This window comes from Amblyomma americanum, chromosome 1 (genome assembly GCF_052857255.1).
Source record: "Amblyomma americanum isolate KBUSLIRL-KWMA chromosome 1, ASM5285725v1, whole genome shotgun sequence".
Classification (NCBI taxonomy): Eukaryota; Metazoa; Arthropoda; class Arachnida; order Ixodida; family Ixodidae; genus Amblyomma; species Amblyomma americanum.
Window position 1 is genome coordinate 137,600,971 of NC_135497.1, and position 23,212 is coordinate 137,624,182.

Genomic DNA, 23,212 nt, shown 5'->3' on the forward strand with positions numbered 1-23,212 from the left:
CATAGGCGACACCAGTATTTCAGTAATTAAAAAAAAAATCGGCAGGTATTGACCTTTAATTACATCTCAACGAATGTAGACAGCAGTATGCTACCTTGTGAGGGATGTTTGCTCTCGATTCGGCCAGTAGTTGGTGCTCAGGAATTTTTAAAAATCTACAGATAAATACGGAAGTCTTTGTATAATGCACTGTTTGTATGAACGCTGTTAATTTAGTTCATTGTAGGAGCACTTCTTTATATGAGTGGGGCTAGAGTTTTTCACATTTCATTATTTGAGTGGCAAGTCTATTGTTATTGAGTAGGCTAGGACAGAAAAATGAGGTGCCCATATTTCTAAAAAAAAATTTCTTATGCTTTCTGATCAGCTATCATTCAGGGATAAAATAATTATGCTATTAATATCTCATTGATTAAGCCCACAAATCATATTAAGAGAAACATTTCCCTATGCTACTTGGTTTCGGTGACTGTTGGCTTCCTTTGTCCATAAGTCTATTGTAAGCATTTCTCAGCACTTCAATGCTTGCATAGTATTGTTTTTCTTGTATCTGGCAGTGAAGCTAGTTATGAAACACTGTCTTTGTGGCCCTTATATAAGGGTGTTGATGGGCTTGTGTTATTTCTAGCTTTCTTGATCCAAATTTTTTTTCTTGTTTATTACTGCATCTCCCAACCTTCAGTTTTTAGTTGTAAGTTTACTTGGTTTTGAAGCTTCTGGTTTGACTAGCAGGCCCCTCTTTGGGAGCAGCTGAGCACGGGAACTAACTTATATGCTGCCTGCTTTTCTACCAAAGCTGCCTTTAGGGCATGACACACAACATAGATAATGGATTTCCACTTTACTAGCTTTGATTGTACTAGCTTGGTATAACCACCAAATTGAATCTTGCATTAAATAACAAAGTTGGCAGCATGGGAACTTATTATGCTTACAGCTGGGTTTAAGTTACTCTATAAACAAGCGTCAGGCCGTGACTGCACGGATATGCGGCAGTGCCGGCGTCAGCAGTGACTTTTATTGTGAAGGGTAAAGGTTGTACTGTGCACCTTGGGTTTGCCACGCTTGTGTGTTTTTCAACGTAATTCGTGATATCCCGAGTTGTGATGCGGTTGGTTGAGTCGCTAGGCTGAAAAAAGCAGCGGCATAAGTTTCCACAAGTTTATCGCGGTCAAATGGGGGCGAAAGCTTTGAGCAGCGTCTGTGGAGCGGGACAAATTCGGCGATGGATCGCCTGCGTGGCTAGTATTGCATTTCTGCATCAAAATCTCCTCGTCCGCAAGCGCTGTGATTCCGTTATGTCTGTCAAAAACAAAAAAAAACCCAAAAAACTAGCCCAGAAGATACCCAGCTTCAAAATCTGACAGCTTGTGCAGGGACTTCCTATTCAAAAATAAACTTCTTTTTTTTTAATAGGGGGGTGGGCAAGACTTCGAGCTTATTTATTTAATGCATGTTTAAGTAATAAATTTTATTATTTAATGTTCAAAGGTTGATGCAAACTGTCACGTTGTGGTGACGACACTCCAGCATTCAGGAAGACAATGAAAAGGCTTCCAAAAGAAACTGTTTAACGGGCTGACTCGTGCCCACTAAGAACTGAATGACTCGCCGGCGGCGACAGCCACAAGCGTGCTCGGTTGTCATAGAACTGAATGCCTGCAGTTCTTGGCCGTGCTCAATTTAAAGCTGGCTAGAAACCTTCGAGGTAAAGAATCGAAAGCAACTACAACAATCTGGAAAAATGTGTTAGCATTTGAACGCAGCCACGATCAATGAAGATAAGTCTGGTCGCATCTCGCATGACAAATCAAAATGATAAAGCCAAGTGCCGGCGGTTTTGAGTGCGAACGAACAAACGGGGCAGAGATTCACGGCAATATAAAACGAACTGAAATGGGCAGCTTTATGCACGAGGAGTGATCAGTTGCATTAAAAACATTCGTGCATAGTTTGTTTAAATTCTGCTAATCATGATCATGTACACTGGTCAGACAGTCTTCTGTAGGGACATGGCTGCTTTAGGTTACTCATATACGAAATGCTTTAGAACTGACTACGAAGCCGAGTAGATCAGCCCCACTGTGATTTGCATTAAAAGAGTCCTCTAGAATTATCCAAGTGCAAGCAGTTGGAGAGATGGGGTGGGGCGATGCCCCCCCCCCAAAAAAAAATGTTGGGGGGGGGGGGGGGGGGGGGGGGCGACCGCCCCCTTTGCCCCTCCCTCCCTCTGTTCCGGGGGTTCCGGGGTCCCTGAGTTTGCCTCTCTTAATCCGCATGGTTGCTCTTTAGTCGCGCGGCGAGCGGTGCACGAATGTACGCCAGCAACTCATTATAAGATGTTTAAAATGCGATATTCCGTGTGTGTTTTATCGTAAATTGAGCGCAGGGGGCCCATGTCGTATGCCAATCACCCAGACTACGACCTGGGCATGTCTTTGTGCAACAAAATAAAAACAAAAAACAGCTGCTGCTTGTTGCCTTAGCGAGCCACGAAGCGCGATGCTTGAAGCAGCACTCTAGTAGTAGTACTGCGTACGATGCGTAGTTTTTCTGAGGTTTCACTTTCGTGAGCTGGGAACAAGTGTTTTTTTTTTTTCTTCAGCACTGGTCCTCAAAAACGAATAAATGTCGCTAGAATCACAGCAAAGTCACGCAGTGTTATTCCCGAGATTTCCTAATTTTACAATTGCAGGTGGATCAGAACGTGGCAAAAACAGCAAATACCTTGTGCAGCCCTCCCAAAGCCAAGAGAACAAAAAGCATTCTTGCTGACATTCTGAACACGTAGCGCTGGCAGACGATGGATGAAGAGAGGACGAGGCACACGGTGCGCTGACATTACCAGTGAAGCGAGACCTTGACTCATACCACATATGTCTATTCATCAAGCAGAATAAAGCATTTAAAATCGCTGCGCACTCGACAAAGTGCCAAAGAGCAGAGAGATTGCATTTACATGCCTTATTCAAAGTAACTGTATAACTTCAGTGTCCAGTAATATTCCGCGTTCTCCGGAGTGAAGTGGCTCGGCGAAAACAGGAAGCAAATCACAAGGTTCATCATATGAAAGAGCTGCTTCGCGTCATGCATCCGGGCATACTTCTTGCATTTAGCAGTCGGGTATGCTCTATCGGCCCAGGAATTGAGACTGTAGACAATTAGTTTCCCTGCATACCTCACGCTTTATCGGTTTCATTTAACAAGTCAACGTAGCCGGCCGCTGTAGCTGCCAACTTGGAGCGAAGAAGGAAGCCGATGCAGCGTTCCAGCAGGTGTTGAAAAAGTGCTGAACTGCTCTTCGGGCATCGATAGAAATGTTTCAAACCACAAGCGATGTGCACGCTTAGAAATATTCGCGTATGCGAGTTAGTTTCGAAGGCAGCACCGCTTGGTGAAGTGTGCGCAGTGTACAGTCGTCCACAGACCCTTCTAGAGCGCTCGAACTCCGTGCTACACTGTATCCATGCCGTCTTCTCTAGATGTATGATAGGAGCGTCCCCTTTGAAAAGGGGTGGTGGCAGGCGCCACTGTGATTGGCTATTTTCATTATTTTTGTTTAACTGTGTTGTAAATTATTAAAATTCGCCATTTTCTTTGAATACGTTTTCCTACACTTCTAACCTTATGTCACCTCTCTGCTTTTGAGCCACCAATCTTCGAGTCGATTTTTGCTATCTTCCACCGCAGATTTATTCAAATGACCTTTGTTATCTCTAAACCCTGGGGCCTCAGGAAGAGTGACTGCGCCTTCACCGACATCCAGACTGGATGGATACCATCACATTTGAGTACGAGGTTTTCAATCGTTTCTACAGATTTACCACACACAGCACATGTGTCATCTTCGTTAAATTTCATTTTGTAGCTGCGCGTCCTAAGACACGCTGACCTAGCTTCAAAGAGTAGTGCACTCCCTCTTGAGTTATCATAGAACGTTTCCTTTCTAATCTGCCTTTTCCAGTATCGATATAGTTCTACACTATGCTCACCATACCCTGAAATGCGCTATCTCGAACCAGGTGCTGCCACTAGACGTCGCTCTGCGCGCTGCAGAGTGCAGACGGCACGGAGTTCGAGACCTCTAGACACGTCTGTGGACAACTGTACGCATGCTGCGTTTTTGCCTACACCACGAGTAGATGCTGACCGCAGCGTCACCTTAGTTTACAAACATGACGCTTGTCTACATGCTGCGTTTGCCAAGAACGCAGCGTGCCTACACTGTGCCAAGTGACGCTGCCTTCAAAACCAACTCGCGTGTATTTTAATGCATGCGCGTTGCTTGTGGTTAGAAACATATTTATACCCGGAGAGTAGTTGTACACTTCTTCAACCTCTGCCAGACAAAATTACCAATCGGAGAGCTACATCAGCCACTGTGCAGGAACCCAGGATCAGCACTTGCGGTGAACAGGCAGTGCCGCTAGTGGGCGCCGAAGCAGAGGCTGGCAAAGCTTTATTGCACATAAGCGTAGGGGATCAAGGCAAGTTAGCTAGCATGCCGCACGCGCCCGGTCGAGGCGGCCATTGTAAAGATTTTGGGATCGTTGCAGCGATGTGGTGAATGTTTGGGCTACTTGGAGTGGCATAGCGATGGATAAACAGTGCAGGAACATCAAGAGACAAGATAGAAACAGACGAGAGCCGACTTGTGCTGGGCGTCTATTTAGAAGTAGCAAAGCATGAGAAACAGAGCAGATGAGAAAAGGAGAAGGATGCCTTAAACCAAGAAGCAAAACAACAACGAGGCAAACGGTAGGGGTTAAGAAAATACGGTGAAGACGGGAGTACAAAAATGCAGAACAAAATTTGTGGCGAATGCCCTCTCCACATGTATAGCGCAACACAAAGGCAGCCACGAGCACGTCGACCGAACGGACTGCCTTAGGAAGTTTAGAGAATGTTGTGAGAGGAGGGGCGCACTTTGGCAAAGGCTCAGAGAGCGAAAAGAAAAGGAAAAGAGCACTGTGGGGGAAGTGGTGGTGGAGGAGGAAGGAAAGGATGCTGAAGGAGAACAAGAGAAATTAACGGAGAGGTGGCTAAAAGGACAAGTGAAAAGAAAATACGAGAAGCTGACGAAAAGCCTGAAAACTCGCGTACGACGGCCGGCTAGGTTCGTAGAAACTGGCATAATCCTGTTTGTGAGAATGATCGAAGTAACTGACGTGGCAGTCTTAATCAGAATTAATTTGAAAGGCTGCAATTGTCTCTGGTAAGGCAGTTCCCTCTTTCATGTTTAAAGGACAACATGTATCGGTGGCCTCTGCAGCGAATGTCGGTAAGATGCACATGTATTGATCATTCTTTCCACATTGTACTGGTACGCTCAGGCGGTTGCTGGCCCAGGATCTTAACTTAAACTTTAACTTCCCAATGTTGCAAAATTGGGATATATGGAATTCATTTTTTAATGCTAAAGCATTACTAGTCCCATTACGAGAAAAGCCAGTGGCGTGTGTGTGTTAGTGTGTGTACTCGTAGATGGCACAGAAGATCCCTGCGATGGCAAGCGTCCGTATGACGCACATAGCGTGCCGAGCACCGCCACTTCAGACAATCCTATATATGTCGTTCGTCAAAATATACTCACCACTGGCCGACCCCCATGTGTCGCTTGTTTTCCCGACAACATTCATTCAATTGTCACTCTGGAGGGGCAGTTCTCTGCAGCGAACGCCGAGGTGCCACTTGGTCACCTACATGGTACCAGTGCTCATGCATGCTATTGCGGGCACAGTGAGCCATTTGGCCAATTTAGGCCAAACTTCAGCTTAAGGGTTATGGAATAAACAATTGCGTCGGCGCACGTCACCAGGTACGTCGTGCGATGCCTGGTGCTAGTTGTGAGCAGAAAATACAGGGGCCACACTGCTGAGTAGGTCGGCTCTTTTTTTCAGGTGGTGAGAAAAATGCGAATTCAGAGTATTGTAGTGTGCTTTCTTTTTCTCTTTTGGAAAGAACGTCATGCAGTGAATCCAGGCCTTGCCGGCTCACTGCCCGTCGGGACAAGAGCCACCCACTGTTACATTTCACTTTACTTCGTGTAGCTCATTTTGGGGCGTGAAAAATTTCGCTCCTGGCGAGTTAAAGTATGTGCTTTTACTGACTGCTGCGCAGCAATTAATGTGTGGCCACAGCATGCCGCAAATACAAAGAACGAAGGAAGACTACGGCGCATGCCCGGGCAGTTTTGCCGCATTCGTGTGGCGCGGGCTGTTGCGCGGCTCCCACCAGGTCTGTAGTTTGCAGCAAGTAACAGCACACCTACGACGGGGACTACGCTGACTGATGCAATGAAACCGATGAAGCGCGACGTAGAAAATATTCTGCACGTCTCAACTTCTGACCCGATGCAGCATACCCGATTGCTAGAGCATACAATAAGGACGACAATGCGAAGCAGCTGTTTCACATGACGAACCTTGTGATGTGCTTCCTGTTTTCTCCGAGCCAATTCAGCCTAGAGAATGTGGAAAATTGCTGGACAGTTAAGTCGTACAGTTACTTTCAGTGAGGCAAATACAACCTCAAGTGTTCTTTGGAGCTTTGTCGAGTGCACTGCCAACTTGCTTTATTCTGTTTGATGTAACAGACAGTTGTGGCAGGAATTGAGTATACCTCCACTGGTAGTGCATATAAGGAGGTCTGCAAGAATGCTCTTAGTTTGCTTTCCTGGCTTTGGCAGTGCTGCACAAGGGCCAACATAGATATGTTTTCCTCGAGCTTCAAGCGAAAGTTGCGTTCATTCTGCTGAGCTAAACGTTTGAAGTCATGCTTCATATTTTTAAAAATCTGTGTTCAAGTGCGTCTTATTTTGCTTGATCAGAGTCGCTTTTGGTGTGGTATTTTTCGTGTTCATCAGGTTCTGAACGGCCTGCTATGAGAAAATTTCGATAATCTGGGAAGTAGCACTATTGGTCTTTGCCCAGATACTAGCGACGTTTAATCGCTTTGTAGGACCGGTGTTGGAGTAAACACTAATTGAAGCTTGCAAAAATGAAAAATGGGAAAAAAGTGCACATACTTTTTCTCCCAAGTCTGGTGCTGGGTCGGCAATGTGGCGCTTAGCAGCTCGCTGTGAACACTGCAGGTGACTAGCAGCAGCTTTTGCGTCTTTCTATTTTCCGAGAAGAGATGCCCGGCTTGTAGTGCAGGTGAATGGCATCAGACAACGGAAACCCTGCGTTCGACTTAAGATCACACACGAAATATCGCGTCTAAATCTTTACGTTGAGAGCACGACAAAGCGTGAACGAGCTGTAGGTGCTGATTCTTGAACATTAGTCGCACGACCGACAATGCAGACAGAAAAGCCGCAAATGAACTGATCTCTCTATGTAGAAAATGTAATGCTAGACACGAAGGCAATCCACCGCCCATGGGGCCCACTTGTTCCGTTCCACGGCTGTTGCCCATAGCTTTCGCCTCTATTTGATCGTAGCAAACTTGTGGAAACTGATGCAGCTTTCCTTCTTGTGCCTTGCGGAGCAACCAACCACACCACAACTTCCTGGCATATCGCGAATTATGCTCAAAAACGCGCACACGCAATGCGGACGGTCACAATGAAAGTCACTGCTGACGTCAGCACCACCGCATCTCCATGACGTCACGTCCTGACGCTTGTCTATATGTTATTATTACTTTGATGGTTTTTAGTTGGGATAGCTAAGCTTTTGTTGCGCATTTCTTGAGAACAAAGCAGTGTCACCTGCACTGGACTAAATGTCACGTTCGGAGGTGAGGGGTTTGATATATAAATTGTTCATGGCGACTTTAATATACTAAATTAGCCTTGATATCCAGGCATTATAGTGCTGTTGTGCTAGTGATTTGTTTAGGGCAAAGGCTTTTGTTGGCTGTGTAGGGTTAAGTGCCTTTGAGCACATGTTCAGGAAAAAAATGCACAGTCAATTGTGCACTTTTCTTTTGACATTTCTTAGTAACCCTTTAACCATCTTTGTCTTGTTCTTATATCTTATTGTATTATTTTGCCTGCAAGTTTTCTTTAGACTTGTGTAATTATGGATGACACATTTATTGCAGATGTAAGCATACACTTTTTTGCAGAGGGCTATCTTGTTTTAATTAAAGCTAATGAGCTGACTTGTTAATATACTATTATGAATAATATCCTCTTATTACACCAAGGTGAAAATCTGTACTGGCATTCTTTGCCCAACAAGTTTTTGTTTTTTTTCGTTATAAAATGACTTATTCTGTAGACTTAAATGTTGTATGGCTGTCCTGGCTAGCTTATCAAGGAAAAGGTGCACAAATTAAATTATCAGCTTCATTCGCTCCTAGGGATGATGCCGTGGTCCTAGTTTTTTGCATTCAATATATAAATACTATCATAAACTGGCTTCTTCACTGCTTAGTATTATAAAATTATGTTGAGTAGTTGCTTTCTATGAATTAGGCAGGTCTGCCAGGAGTGATTTTGGGTGCTTGTAATTAATTGCACGGTCGGGCGTGGAGACCAATACTAATTATGACAAACCTGTTAGCCGCCTGCACCAGCCTCTAACCGGATGTGGCCAGTTTGTGAACTACCATTTATTAACTCCTTAGTGTTTATTTATGTGTTTGCTTACAGTGGTCTTGCAGTAGTCTCTAACATTTACTACTAGACAGGACATAGTTTTTTAGACTATTGCCAGCGCTGCAGCTACTTTTATTTTCAGTGACTAGCTATACTGAATGCTACCCTTGACAAATGGCGTAAATATAGTCTAAATTGAAGTGACCATTTTATAGATGCAAAATCGGGGGACAAATTTATATTCAAGGTGAAAGTGCTTAGTTAAAATTGGTAGAGAAAGCTTACTTGACCAGGGAGTGATGTCTTGTGTTAAAGGCCGCTGCATGTGTGACAACAGCTGTCTGTGGCTCTATGGCAGGGCTCGCATACCACTTCCAGTACTCCAAAGCTGTAGAGCGGGGTAACTTTATATCTGGAACTTCAGAGCACTCGAAGAGTTGCTTGAACCTGACCGCACAGTCTGATCACAGTCACTCATGCAGAGAGTTCTTCATTTGTTTGACATGGAATGTATACTGTTAATGAATCACCCACGATAATGTGTGTGCAGAATCTTCATTAAATTTCTGTGCTGTGATGAAATGTCTATGTTCAAAAATATTTATTAGCACAGCTCTCATTGCACTTTTCGTATATACTCGTGTATGTGCCCCCAGCTTGGCAGCCGGTATTTGAAAAAAAAAAAAAAAGCCAGCAGAAAAAATTGCTTCACTTGTGCATAATTTGTTTATGTGGTAGGTAACGCTGGGAGCTGGTGGACGATAACAGACTGCAGCACTCAGTATGACCACACACGTGTCGTCCCGCGCGCCGGACTCCGTAGCAGCGCTGCTACTCGTCTTGAGCGCTCGCACCAGAAAGACAAAACTTTATGCTGCGCAGAAAAACTAGAATGGGTGCATCCACGCTAGCGGTGCGTTTCTTTGCGGCGACGCACAGCCCGCCAGGCTTGGGTGCCGTGTTCACCTGATGTCGTTAGGCCTAGCGTGCTTCACATTGGCGCTGCATCGAAAGTGCTTTGAATCTAGTCACGGTTTGCTATAAAAGGCCTAACCTTTTTACCAGTTCACCATCACACAATAACCTCACATTAAAATGAACGTGTAATTAATTTCCGCAAGGCCTTCGACAGTGGAGCGCGTCGAAAAGCAGGCCAGGGGAGCGCCACCTCACACTGACGTCCATGGGTCGCACGTGAGGCGGGCCGCTCCGAACCATCAGTCAGTCAAGAGCCAGATGTTCGGGGGATCTTGATCTTAACTTAGAATCACGTGAAGCCTGTCAATAGATTGATCTAGCAATATTTTTTTTTGTGCAGTTGATTCTTGCCGGTCGACAGGCGCGCGTCCTATTGCCCATGCTTTCAATGTATTACGTATTTGAATCATTCGCCGGGACAGCTCTAATTCGTCATAAAAATGTATGTTGCACCATTAAAAAAGTTACACATAATTGGAGCACCACTGTGGTCCTGTGCGAGGGCTGCGCCCTGTCAAAACCGTGGAAAAAAAGTGCGGCCCTTACACGAATGTATATGGTATTATAGGGTTTCTCTCAGTGAAGACTCAGAGGTTCCGCCTGCTCTTGTGTGACATGGAGTGTACAGCTGTTGATGAATCACCCATGATAATGTGTGTGCAGGGTCTTCAGGAAATTTCTTTGGTGTGATGAAATGTCTGTGCTTTGAGAGATGTTCAGAAATATTTGAGTAGCACAGCTCTCATTACATTTATTTTAAAGTTTATTTCAGGGAAAACCTTACCAGCATGCATCATGTGGAGCAAAATATTCTTTAGGCTACGTTATCAAAGTGTCACATTTCAGTCATTGATGACTGCACACATTCGAGCATAAAGCAGCCATAGACTGTCCCTGAGAAAATTTATTCAATTCTTATAAGCTTTTAGTGTTCCGTATGATTTGCTTTCGAAAAAGATTTTGAGCTGTCCAGCGTAGGCCTACTGTGTAGCTCCCGGCAGTGCCATGTTATGAAGGTGTTGTGTGAAGTGTTTGGTAAAAATGTGGTCTGGTCTTAATCCTCTAGGTGGGGCTTTGGTTCGTAATTTTAGTGACAACTTTGTTTAGCGCAAGCTGTACTGTGACAGCTTGTTTTTGCACACTAGAGCATATCACAGCCAAACTCTAATGGTTAGTTCAACTCATTGTGCACTTGGTACACAATGCAGCTTTTAATACAGCAAAAAATATAGTTTTAAACCAGCATCAGCAGTTTTTATGCATGCATGTGTGCATGATAGATTAGTACTAAATACATCTACAAAATGACAAAGTACCTGTGTAAACCTGCCGAAATTGAGGCTGAGGCTGTATGTTTAATGGCGTAGTGCAATATCTGCTTCTTATTTGTCTTGTGAAGCCCCGCTTAGGGCCTGGAGCTATCATTCAATGTGATTTTAACATAAGCTAATCATGGATTATGGTATCATCATACGTGATACCCTGCATGGATTTCAACCCTTTTTTGGTGGTGCAGGAAAATGTTCGAATGTTTTTCTTTATATGCATTAAGATTTAGCTTTGTGTGGTGGGTAAGGGTGATAAGTATGGCAGACTGAACAAAAGCTCACGGATTCTATTCTGACTACAGTGAATTTTAAATGCCAGGGTTCCCTTGCATAATCTAACTTGGTTAGAAAAGTACTTGTAGGGCATGGCAACTTGGTGACATGTTTGGCAGTGTTTGCATAGCCTGCGTCAGTAATATGAAGGACTGACCTATTTGTTTTATACGTAGCATGGCTGAGCACTTCTAATATTTGTACAGTTCATGCTTTGAAGTTCCTGTAATGAATGATATCTTTGACGTAGGAGTGAACACTTTTGAAGGCAACGCAGAAACTGACACATTGGGTAGAGTAGCACTAAATGGTCAGTTTGTACCATTAACCTGAAAATAAAGTGATGACTGGAAACATTTTTTTTTTTTACATCTGTGTGACTTATTAAATAGCAGTAGTAGAGGAATAGTCATTTTTGCTGTGGTGACTGTTTCTGTCATGCCAGGTAGTGCCTAGGCTTCTGGTTTTCTACTGTTTCAGGTTAGGGAAGATTGATTAAGTGTTTTGATTTCAGCTCATAAATTGGGGTAATTCAGTGTATGGTGTTGAAGCAACCCTGCTTCATATATTGCTTGGACGTAGGGACCATACCATCGCTCACTACTGGGCTTAATCATACTGCATCCTTCAATACACCTTCACCCATTGATTCCTTGAGGTAATAAATCTTGTAGAAAACAACAAACATTTTGCTGTTCTGTCAAGCACTACAAAGGGACCAGCGCTGAGTGTTATTTTAACAGCCATTTTTGTGCTAAACCTGTAATAATACAGTTCATAATAAAGTTGTAATAATACAGCTGTAATAATAAGCTGTAGGGAAGACTGTTGGCTCCAGAATCCCCAGCGGATGGGTCTTTTATACACTTTAACTCAGAAGAGTATTAGAGCTTGCTCCTATTAGTTCTGCAGTGCTTCCCACTTATATTAGCAACTGTCACCTCTACATCAAAAAATATTTTGTACAGGTTAGAGTAGAAATGAAATGCAGATGGACCTTTTTGTCGGTACAGGAAATTGCTTCTGCCCCTGCTTTGAATTAGCCATCATGTTGCACCTCATGCAACAATTTGAATTGCATTCATTCTGGAAAGTGATAAGGAGGCCATTTCAGTGGTGTTGTTCTACAAAATTTTGTAAATCGACACTTAAGGTGATTTCATTTATTTTCTCTGTGCTTAGGTAAAGTGGAGTTCAGAGACATATAACATGTCTACTACTTTTAATATGTATTTAGTCACCTTTTTAATGAAAAACATGCTGTGCATGGCGCTGTTTCTTTGCACTCTAATGATGTAACAGGATCATTGCAGGAATCACGATAAGTGGGGGGGTGCTCACATTGGTTTTGTTTTGATGGCTGCTTTCTGTTAGGCTCCACCTGGTCATCTCCATTTATAATCCTTATTTTATAATAGGCCTTTAGGCCTATTGAGCATTCTCTATGTTAGGTTGTAACATGTGCAGTTCTCCACACACTTGTCTAGGGCGCTTGAATGATGCGCTTGAGTGTGTGTTGACCACATTTGTCGCTGCGTTATCTACAAATTTCGCTGCTTTATTTACTCAATAAAGCTTTATGAGGCATCAGAAGTAAACCATGTCCCATAGTAAAGCATATTTATGGTAGGGTGTTGTTTCGAGCCCCAGGTGACTTGTAAAAGATGGTAATGCACTGCACATTTCGTGTGCTGTAACTATGCAGGTGTGTGGAGTACTGTGGAATGACGGCTTAGCTAGAAGCTTAGCCTGGTGATTGAAACTCAGCTTACTGCAGCCAGCATAGAAAAATAATTGATTATTATTACGGTTGTTTATTAGAACACATGAATATGTCATGCAAGGGATTGTGGCATTGCCAGAGATCTAAGAAATTATTGTTCTGCAGCAAGGCCAAAAGGTCCAGTAGTGACATGCACAGATTTAACATCACACTGCCGTAGTCAAAATTGGCTTTTGTGTCCCTTCAAGCTATACCAACTTCAGGTAACTTGCACATGCAGTCAACTTCCGATAATTTGAACTTAGAAGGGACTGAAATTTACTTTCGAGTTAAAAAGAATTTGAGTGGAACCTTATAATACACTTGACGTTGTTGGAACAAAAGCATGAGTTTGAATAAACACAAAGTTCATATTAATGCAGGTCAACTGTGTCAGTTCTTGTAGAGGTGCCACGCACAGTCACCCATTGTGTCACTGGGCTATTTGACATGAATGGATTGAAGGAGCCAGTCTTTCTATAATGCAGCGCCCCCAAAAGAAAAAAATATATACTATATTTCGGCATATGTAATTCTTGTCTATACCATTAGAGGCCCAGAACGTGGTGTTCATCAGTTTCATTTGATTTCCATGTTATTTTAGTTTTGAATTTTTGTGGGGCTTTTTTAGTTGAAGCAGGAAAGTCTGTTGTAGATTTGTCTCTAATTGACAGTTCTCTCACTGCGTACGTGAGTGTACTCAAGAGCCATTTTTGGATTGTTTGCAGGTAACTAGACTGATAAAAATGTGCGGTGCTTATGTAGTGTGCTTATATTGAATGAGTTGTAGCAGTGTGACTTGAGCAGTGGCTGACAGCAGTCCCTTGTTATGCCATGCATGGCGCAGGCACATATGGAAGTATCACAAATATGGTTTTTGAGTGCCTCAAGGGAGTTTTCTACCTGTGGTGGTATAGTTTCTGACACTGCATCTAATTTTATAATGCAAGTTTAATTATTGAAACACTGCGATGCAAGTTTAATTATTGAAACACTGCGATGCATCCTTTACTTTCCTCATTGTGGCCAGCCGGTAATGGTCCATGAACTTGGACCCATTTTAAAAAAAAGGAATGTTCAAGCTGTTTAGAAGCAGGTCATGGAGATGAAGAAGATGGTTACCTTGGTTACCTGACCTAATCCAAATGTGGCCCATGTATCAGTTGTATTAAACTCATTTTGTAACTGTAGTCTCTTATAAGGGTGTCCAGAAGTATTGTTATTTGCAGTAGCTTCAGCTGGCTGCTTTCAATTTGTGGTGCTACTTTTCGTCTTCCTGATCAGGCACGTCAACTGATCTCTGATCTTTTGATGTACCTGAGGTGCACAATGCTATTTCATATTCCTTAAAGGATGCTGAAGATTTAGACAAAAGAGGTGTACATAAATTGGCTTTGGAGCCAGCCCTTTCTTTTTAGTTAAAAGTTGCCAAACATGTCACCAAGGGTCAAACCAATCTTCAAAAATATTTCTTTTTTTTTTAGTGCATTAGAGGCACTTTGGTTAGTGATAAAATATGTCATTTTTATGTTGTCCTTTTTTATGTAGTGGCACATGTGGCATGCAGTGAGTGGGGCCAAAATTGCACGCTAGCTTGTTGCTATTCTTATTTTAGTAGCAGGAACTGTACTAGTTGACTAAACTTGTTGAATGTAGAATGTGTTAGATTGAGGTTTAATCCTCCTGTGCTTATATGAAGTTAGATGCACAAAAGCATGTGATTAAGATGTTACGAGAATGATAGCTAAAAATATGAAATAGGAGCAAGTGACATTGTATCCTAAATGTTGCTGCCTCGTGTTGGTAGCAGATACCCATATGTGTGCAGACAAATGTCCCTAAGTAAGACTCGCTCTTTTGATACTGGCTAGGAGACTTGTTACTATAGGGCTCTCTTGTAGAGTTTACAGGCCTTTCTCCTTGTCATGAACCAGGTCATGAGCATCACTCTTGAGTGAACTCCTGAGCAATTAGAGTGTTTACAGGCCTTTGCACGTCATGAGTCAAGGCATAAATTTTGTCATGGTCAAAATTGGTCGATAATGGGCTTACCATCATACTTACAGCACGCGGTCAAGCAATATGTCTGGTAACTCTCACTGTAGCTTTGTTGGGATCTTTTTTGCACTGCCAGTGTTTTAGTGCAAGTACAGAAGCATGTACATGCTGCTGGTTGTGGTTTTTGCCCAACTCACAAAAAGTGGCCTTAAAAACATGCACACTTGTAGCACTGAGTAATCATGTAGCCAAAGCGTTGCAACAGTTTTAATTAACACTGTAAAATTAATTGGTTGCCTGTACAGTGTTCTTGTGTGTATTAATTGCCTTGAAATTTGAGAAAAGAGGGGTTGTTGATATATAGAGGAGCTCCTGTAATTGAAGTAACAGTTGTGCTGATAGTTAAAAGAGGCCTATCATTGCAGAATTGCAGACACCAAACTCCTCTAGTTCGTCGTGCTCCTATTCATGAGCACATGAAACAGGTGAGAATAACATACCCTTTATTGTCTTCAGTTTCTTCTGAACTATGTTGCAGCAATTTGTGCTGCTACAAACTTATCGTGCATGTTTCGCCATTTTACCAGCATTACACCAGCAATGTACAGCCTCTGTTTGTGTCTTTCAAATGTGTAAGTGGTTACGGGTTTCCTGCTTCTGGTGGGCAGTTACTACTTCTTGCTTTCAGCCTGCAAAAGTAACACTGTTTCAGTTTTTATCACCTGCTTGGTGCAGTTGCAGCCTTTAGGGGGCAGCTTGTTTGAAATTGGCTGTTTTCAATGGGTTTAACTTGTGGGACTAAAAACTGTCTAGCTTTTGCATGTAACTTGATCCATTATATTGGTAGTATGCTAGTCAAGCATGGCCTCAGATCATTTTTGTATGAAATCACCACAACAAGTAGCTTGCATTTTTGGCTGTTTTGGCAATATGGTGACACATGCAGAGTATAGTGTTCTAGTGCTGGGAATTTGCATTGTTCAAAACCGTTGAAGAATATTGCTTGAATTAACAAAGGTGCCATAAGAGAATGTTTTGTTTTTTATTGTTTATGTGTCTGTAGCAACTGTAGCACGTAACCAAAGGGAGGAAATGCAACTAAGAAAACTGCAGTAGGTGGTAGTAAGAATGAATATATGCATAAGCTTATTAAGTCCGTGGTTGAATTCATATGTAGGGTTCGAAAAATGTTTCATTAATGTTTTTACTTAATCACTGTTTATTAGCGTGAATGTAAGAGCATAGAACAGTATATAGCTGCATTCTTGATGAGATTGTTAAGCTTTGCAAAATCTTTAGTACACAATCTACTGATTTTTCTGTTGATTCGAAGGTGAAATGTCTGGAATGTTCTAAATAGCAAAGTCAGTTACTTTCTGTGTGCGCTGACTTATTGATATTTTCAGTTTATTTTTTTGTTTATTTCTATACTTTTTATTGTCTTGGTTTATCTGACATTTTAGTGTTTGATTGAGTCCTCTTGCTTTATAGAAGATTGCTTAGTTATGCAAAATGTTGGATTATTTTATGCACGCCTCACTTTACCATGAGCAGTAATAGCTGAACAGTGATGTTTTCTCTATGTGGAAAAATAATGGTTAGGGAGATAAGCTGATAGGGAAATTGAGCATACTGGTAATGATTGAAAGTCTTGCCATTTTATTTTAAACCTGCTTGAATGGTCTGTTCTTAAATTTAAATGTGTTGTGAGAAAACATTGTGTGCATTTTAATATACTGAGTTTGAATTGCAGTGCACTTTGCCTATTGTGTGCTTTGCTTTTGCTTATTTTATTTTTTGTGCTTCTCTCTGTGGTTCATGCTTTGACTTGCATGTGCTCTCATCTCAATTCCTTTTCCATCTGTGAGGCATGGCCGCATCTTCCGGTAAGACCCACTAATTAGTTATGCATCTTGAATGCTTACTCTGCATGTGTTTTTTACGTGTGTTTATTGTGTATTTTTTTAAGTCGCACCCTTTTTCAAGCTTTAAACTGAGAACAAACGTACATTCTCAGCCCTTTATTTCAGTGCTCTAGCTTCAATAGGGTTTTTCACTGCCCAATGATGTTTTCACAAACATTTATCCCAATCTTAGTTCTCTCATAATATTTTCTTCCTCAGAAATATGGGATTTCTGAATATTAGCTTAGATTTGTAGTGTTACTATCTCCATAATGTGTATTTACTGCAGCCACGTTCTTTTTTGCATATGTACTAGATGTCCCAGCTAAATGTAACCAAGCTTTTATAAAAGACTGAATGTCCTATGTCAGTGAAACCAGCTGGGGGTTCAGAGGCACGTGGTGCAATATGTTTCTTTCTTCACAGTTAATTAATTGGTAAATGCTAATTAGCTAACTTTAATTATCTTAAAAAACAAAGTGTCAGTTCAGAAGTTGTAGATCGTCTCGAAAAACAGCTAGCGATGCTGTTTCCATCAAAGTACAATTTACGTGGCTTTATTTATTGGCCTTTAAAGAATGCCATCACATGAAAAGCCACTGACTTACATTTCTGCCTCAGTGTGCACGCAAAGCGTCACCGGGGAGAGCACACCAGAAAAAAAGCAGATTTTGTTCTCTAAGACGTGTCGCGTGACGTTAGCAGTGTTGTCTCATGGAAGCCCTTTTTTTTTTATTGTGCTGGTTATGGTTTGAGGCTGGTAAAAAACTACTTTACGTTAACGGTAGCTGGGTGCAAACATATCAATCAGCTGTTTTTCAAGACGATGTATAACCTCTTCATTGACACTTCGTTTCTGAAGCCAATAGTTAATTTAATTAGCCTTTACTGATTAATAAAATTCGGAGAAAAAAAGTACTGCAGACTTGGCCATGCGACTCTCAACAGATCTCACTTAGTTTCAATGGGCTAGGGCACTCTGTGTTTTTTAAAAGCTTGGTTACATTTAGCTGGGACACAATATATAGAGGAGGTTCTCTGTCAGCATCTTGTAGTGTTAGAAAGTGTGCAGCATAGCTGTGAAGCTTTCATGTGAAACTGTGTAGGTTGCTGTGTATATGTGGCGTGAATTTTGCACAAAAGAGCCCTGAGCACGGAAGTGTGACGAGGATACCTGGCACTTGGCAACCAAGATGGATGCCTGTTATGCTGTTCTGTTTTTGTTTGCATTATTTAAAAATCTTATAAAATGCATAGAATTTCCTGTTACCAAACAGCAGATTTATGCATTGAGAGCACTGTATTGTGTATGGAAGTTTTTACTGCGCATAATTTTGTTTTGGATCCTCTGTTCAGAAAACACTAGGATTGAGCGATTTTTTGGACAAGCAAAGATCTTATGTGGTAGTAATGGTAGCTACAAGTAATGTTGTTTCAGTTTGGAGAATGCTGAAAATACATGATAAAGCCTGAACAGAGTTGTAAAATTGTTTTATGAGCAACCACATGAACTGCTTAGTCAAATTACATTTTCAGCTTTCCAGAAACTTTGCAATTTTTTTTTTATAAGGCATCATGAATGTTGCAAGCTTGATTTAGGTTTGCACCACTCTTTTCTTATTCTAGTAAGTTAAAGCCTGAAAGCAGTGTAAAATCATTGAGATCTGCATTTTTCTTTTAGCTTGGAATCTAAGCACCACGTTGTGGGATTATGCAGATACCTTGTTTTGATACTGGAAATAAACATGACAGCTGTGTAATTTATAACCAGGTAGCTTCATGCAGTGGGTTCCCGTTGGTGCAATTAAACAGAAATGATCAAATTAATTTATTTTTACTAAGGGGACTACAGCATGTTATTCTCCTCTCCGCATGCGCAAGTTCCAAGAAAGAAAAAGTTGCTTCTGTATGTACAACCACCCACACACATAAGCCAAGCATGCATGGCGTCCTTCTGTAGCTGGGTATTACTCAACAATGAAGCGTCAAATGCCCCTCAAAAGAGGCCCTCTGGCAAATGGCGTCAGCCGATTGTCATGATGTCATGGCTATTCCCTTTGCACCTGCTAGCATGACATCACAGGGGACTGGCATGTGCAAGGTTGTTAGCCATGGATTAACTGGATTAACTATGCTATCATAACAGTTGGCAGATGCTAGTAGAGATTTTTAGCTGACCTGGTTTATGGCCAGTGGATGAGCAGGGACGCCACTGCATATGTGCATAATGCTGAGGTGGCTAGCAATGGGCCTATAGCGCTGCGCGCTCGCCAGCTTGTCTGGTTATCCCAGCGGAGCGCGCCAAGTGAGCAAACATCTTTGCGGATCCTGACATGGTGACCTCTAGCGCAAACATTGGCGTGTCGGCATCATCGCGTATGGACACGGCATAAGCACACTTGCAAGAAGAAGCCGCACAAATGTTTTATCGCACAAGCAGATCTGTGCTTTCTGCGATCGTGACTCGAGAATGGTGGTTGCACGCACTCACGCTAGTGCGTTAAATGCATGCCAAAAAACAGCTGGGTTAATGGCATGGGCCTTTGGTTTAACTTCACCGTTACAGTGGCAAACGTGTTTTTTAAACCGACATCCTTATTGTTACATTCAGAGAACCGCTATTGTTTAACTTTGTACTGGAAACATAAAATATACCTTTATTTAGCAGGTTTAGCATAATGGAAGCAAGCGTGATTCATATCCATTTCAGGATAACTCCACTTTCGACGAATAGGTGGGGCAGCACAATGCTCCTCTTGAATGGCTGCTGGAGATGCTGTGCTAATAGTACTCCTTTCTCGCGCTGTGTTCCACTGGCACTCCGCTGGGTACTGGGAATGGAGCCGAATGTAAACCCGCTCAGCTGAAAATCTCTATGGATGGAGGGGCCTGCCTTGATGGGCATTTACTGCTTTTTCATGAGTTGCACCTGATCAGAGTAGCTTTAAATCATGTATACAGAATGTTCACAGTTTTGAGAGGAAAAAATTTACACTAGGACACACATAGTTCTGTGGCTAGAAAACTTAAGCTGCATCTTGAGGTGAAATGGCAAGATGGTTTAAAGTGCGTGGACAACTTCACTGTTGCCCAGATAAGTTTTTTGAACATAGCAGCCATAGCTCACAACTAGTTCAGTTCTACCACTGCCTCTCTTAAAAACATTCCTGGTGCAGTCTGTTGTGCACTAAGCTTTCAGCCACTTTTTTTTGCCAATGTGTGCTAGACATCTGAACTGTGTCTGTAGAATAGCACGGTGAGTGACGCTGCATAGAATGCATATTCTGTTTACACGTATGTAACACAAAGGGGGAGTTTGCACCCTCACGAAGATAGAAAGATATTGTGGTTATAATGCAATTTCAGCTTGTTCAAGCCAATTACAGTCAAAGGGCACAGAGGAAATGGCGATGTGACGCAAAAATGCGGAAGCGATGGATGTGTCAGTATTATATGAGAGGCGTCCCTTCAGAGATGCGTGCAAAATAGAGTGCAGCAAGGCCTCCAACACGTTTACTCACACAGTTTCCCACGCAGCAGCAGCCGCTGTCACCACCGTGCCACTGCTGTTTCGTACTGCTCAGTCCTGTGCCTATTCGCCCTCCTTTCTTTTTCCTACTCCACTCAACTCTTTCAGTGCTTAAATTCTCTTTCTCAACGACTTGCGCCGCATTCTCTCCATGTTTACAGCCACCTTCTGCTTTGCCCGCATGGGCTGCATCTCCCCAAGGTTGTCAAAACTTTGGCTTCTTCCGGCAGCTAGCGAGTCTTGTATTGAAGGTTGCTGTAGCTATTTTCAGCAGCAAGAAAACAAAATTGCTCTATATTAACACCTTGGTTCCAAATATAACTTGATATACATTCTGAAAACGATAAAATGAGTAAAAAACACGTCATATTCATGTAAATAGGGTACATTGTACAAGCACCGATGCTTCACAAGTACAGATAGGAGTAGGGCAGGTGTGTTGGATGTGCACTTGATTTCATGAAACACTGCCTTCTTCAGCAGCCCCATCTGCTACTCGCTAGAGGAGCGTCATTAAGCAGCAGATAAAAAAAAATTTAGAATGCGGTGCTTGTGAGTCGGAGTTCTTTGGTTCAAATCCGGCCGCGGCGGCTGCATTTCGATGGAGGTGAAACGCAAAGGCACCCATGTGCTGGACAATGTCGGTGTACGTTAAAGGGACTATGCAATGAATAAAAAGTTGCTTGTAAATATTTTCAATTCTTAGAAATGATGCTAAGAAGCATTCACACCAAGTAAGAGTCTTTGGAACTGAGCCGGCAATTTATTATGAATTTTGAAAAACCGTGTTTTTTAAAATTCACGGGCCGATTGGTGTGCTCGTAGTGACCGATTTTGAAACTAAAATCGTGAAAAAAGACGCCACTGTACCCATGACGTCGCCAGGCCACCACACGCTCTTATTCACTGGAGCCACGGCAGCCACGACATCACGGGCACACTTCCGGTAGCCGTGAAAATCGTCTGCTCGTGCCGCCACGCGACCCTCTCAGGCAAGCGCGAGCCAGGGCATTGCCTTCGCGCACATGGTTTCAATTTTCATCTGCCGCCTCCTTCTGTCGGGTGTTCCGGAGCCACTCACAGTGGCTCGCCGAGTCGCTACTGTCGTCGCTGGCATTCAGCCGGTACGGCGTGAACGCATAGTTCTCGATGCCCATCGCGGCCGTAAGAGCGAGCAGTTGCGCCTCAACGTCCAGGGTCATTACTGCTAATTACAACAGAGACAAGCAAAGAAACCCGACGCGCGCCACAATCACGCCGCCGACGATGCTGCTGGGGCGCTAGGAGCGACAACCAGAAGTTGCAAAAGGAATGTCAGCAGATGATGTATTCGTGGGCGGGGCCCAGTCCCAGAGCTGTTTTCTTATTTTTGTCTGGTGCCCCATGTGTATGAGTTGAGGGGGGAAAGGAGGAGCGTAATTTTTAATCGTCTGTATCTTCGGTGTTATTGATGCTAGCTTAAAAATTCTTGCGTTGAGGTGACGAGTGATGAAATGCTTATCTCTCGTCTGCTTTACGTAATCTCAATTAATTTATTGCATAGTCCCTTTAAAGGTCCCCAGGTGGTTGAAATTATTCCGGAGCCCTCCAATACGGCATCTTTCTCTCCTTCTTCTTTCACTCCCACCTTCCTCCCTTCTCTTAAGGCACGGTTCGGGTGTCCACCAAGATGTGAGAGAATTACTGCACCATTTCCTTTCACCAATATTCCCTGCTATATTATAGCATGCTTGTAATCTGAAACATAAGTGCTCTTCACATTGAAGGTCAGGATAACATCCTTGTCCTCTCTGTCTTGAGAATTTTGAGTTCGTGAAACCTGTTCATGCATTCGTTCACTCATGCCTAAAAAAAAAAAATATATGCAGCTTGCTGTTTGGCCAGCAATTTGATTTCTATTTTAACAACTTGAATTTGGTGACTGTTTTGTTAAGAAGGTACAGAAAGTTGCTTGGTTAGTTGTGAAAATTATGAATCTGTTTAGACTGCCTGTGGTTCTTTTATCTGCACCATATGCTTATGTAATGCATTCTGTAGCATTTTTTTTTTGTTTTCACTTTTTTCTCTGCTGCAAGGCAAGGCATGCATGATAGCAAGATATGCTGCATGCAGTTTTGAGCAGTTAGGAGCAATCTTATGCTCAAAATTAGTGCTGCTAGAATTAGTGATATCACATTGTATTGTGTACGTGGAAGCATTAGTTTTCGGTTAAACGTTGGTTAACTTGGATTAAAACATTTCTTGTGCCCCTCTTTTTTTTTACTTTTTGTGGCCACTTCTCGTAGCAAAATGGCCATGGTGTAGCTAGGGATTGACAAGCTGTCCTGTTCGGTCTAAGGCACGTGTACCGTGTCGAGCGGATTTAAGAGTTAAGGCTTGCAAAGCTAGAAGAGCAAGTTCGTGGACCAGGGTGCCTGACGTATTGCTATAATGCTAATAGATCAGGGCAGGGAAGGAACCTGCGTGCATGCAGCCACTACTTGACAGTGAACAAAGCCTGCGTATGTGTTCCTTCTTTGTCGTCATCTGTTAGCACTACAGTAATCTGGGAGAGGCATGCAAGCATTACAGTTAGCACAAGTAATTAAGTGGTGTGAATTTCTATGTAACTGCCATTTATATTAATTTGTGGCTAGTTTAGTTGTCCACACAATTGGCTTGCTTGTTGACATTAATTAAAGAAATCAGTGCCCTAAATGAAATTGCATTTCATTTTGTAAATAATTGAATATGCATAGGACTCAGTCTTCTGAGTGCTTTGGCCATTACAGAAAGTAATCTGGTGAATGGGATGTTGTGGAATTATTGTTTTTTCTTCAACCTTTTTGCTGTTAATGCTTTAGAATATTGTTGGGATTTTCTTAACCTGAAGCGTACTACGAACCACTTGAC

The 23,212-nt window shown here is 42.5% G+C and overlaps 1 protein-coding gene across 6 annotated transcripts in view; it reads left to right on the plus strand.

The window, feature by feature from the left end:
- Positions 1–23,212, plus strand: part of LOC144113727 (transcription initiation factor TFIID subunit 4B-like) — a 121,383-nt gene that overhangs the window by 20,279 nt on the left and 77,892 nt on the right. For 2 of the 6 annotated variants that reach the window (XM_077647008.1, XM_077647011.1), the window contains 2 exons: positions 15,313–15,372; positions 16,756–16,773. The exons of 2 other annotated variants lie outside the window; for them this stretch is intronic. In XM_077647008.1, coding sequence (XP_077503134.1) covers positions 15,313–15,372; positions 16,756–16,773 — 78 coding nt within the window. The remainder of the gene's footprint in view (positions 1–15,312; positions 15,373–16,755; positions 16,774–23,212) is intronic. 2 more of the 6 variants (XM_077647009.1, XM_077647013.1) reach the window with 1 other exon arrangement.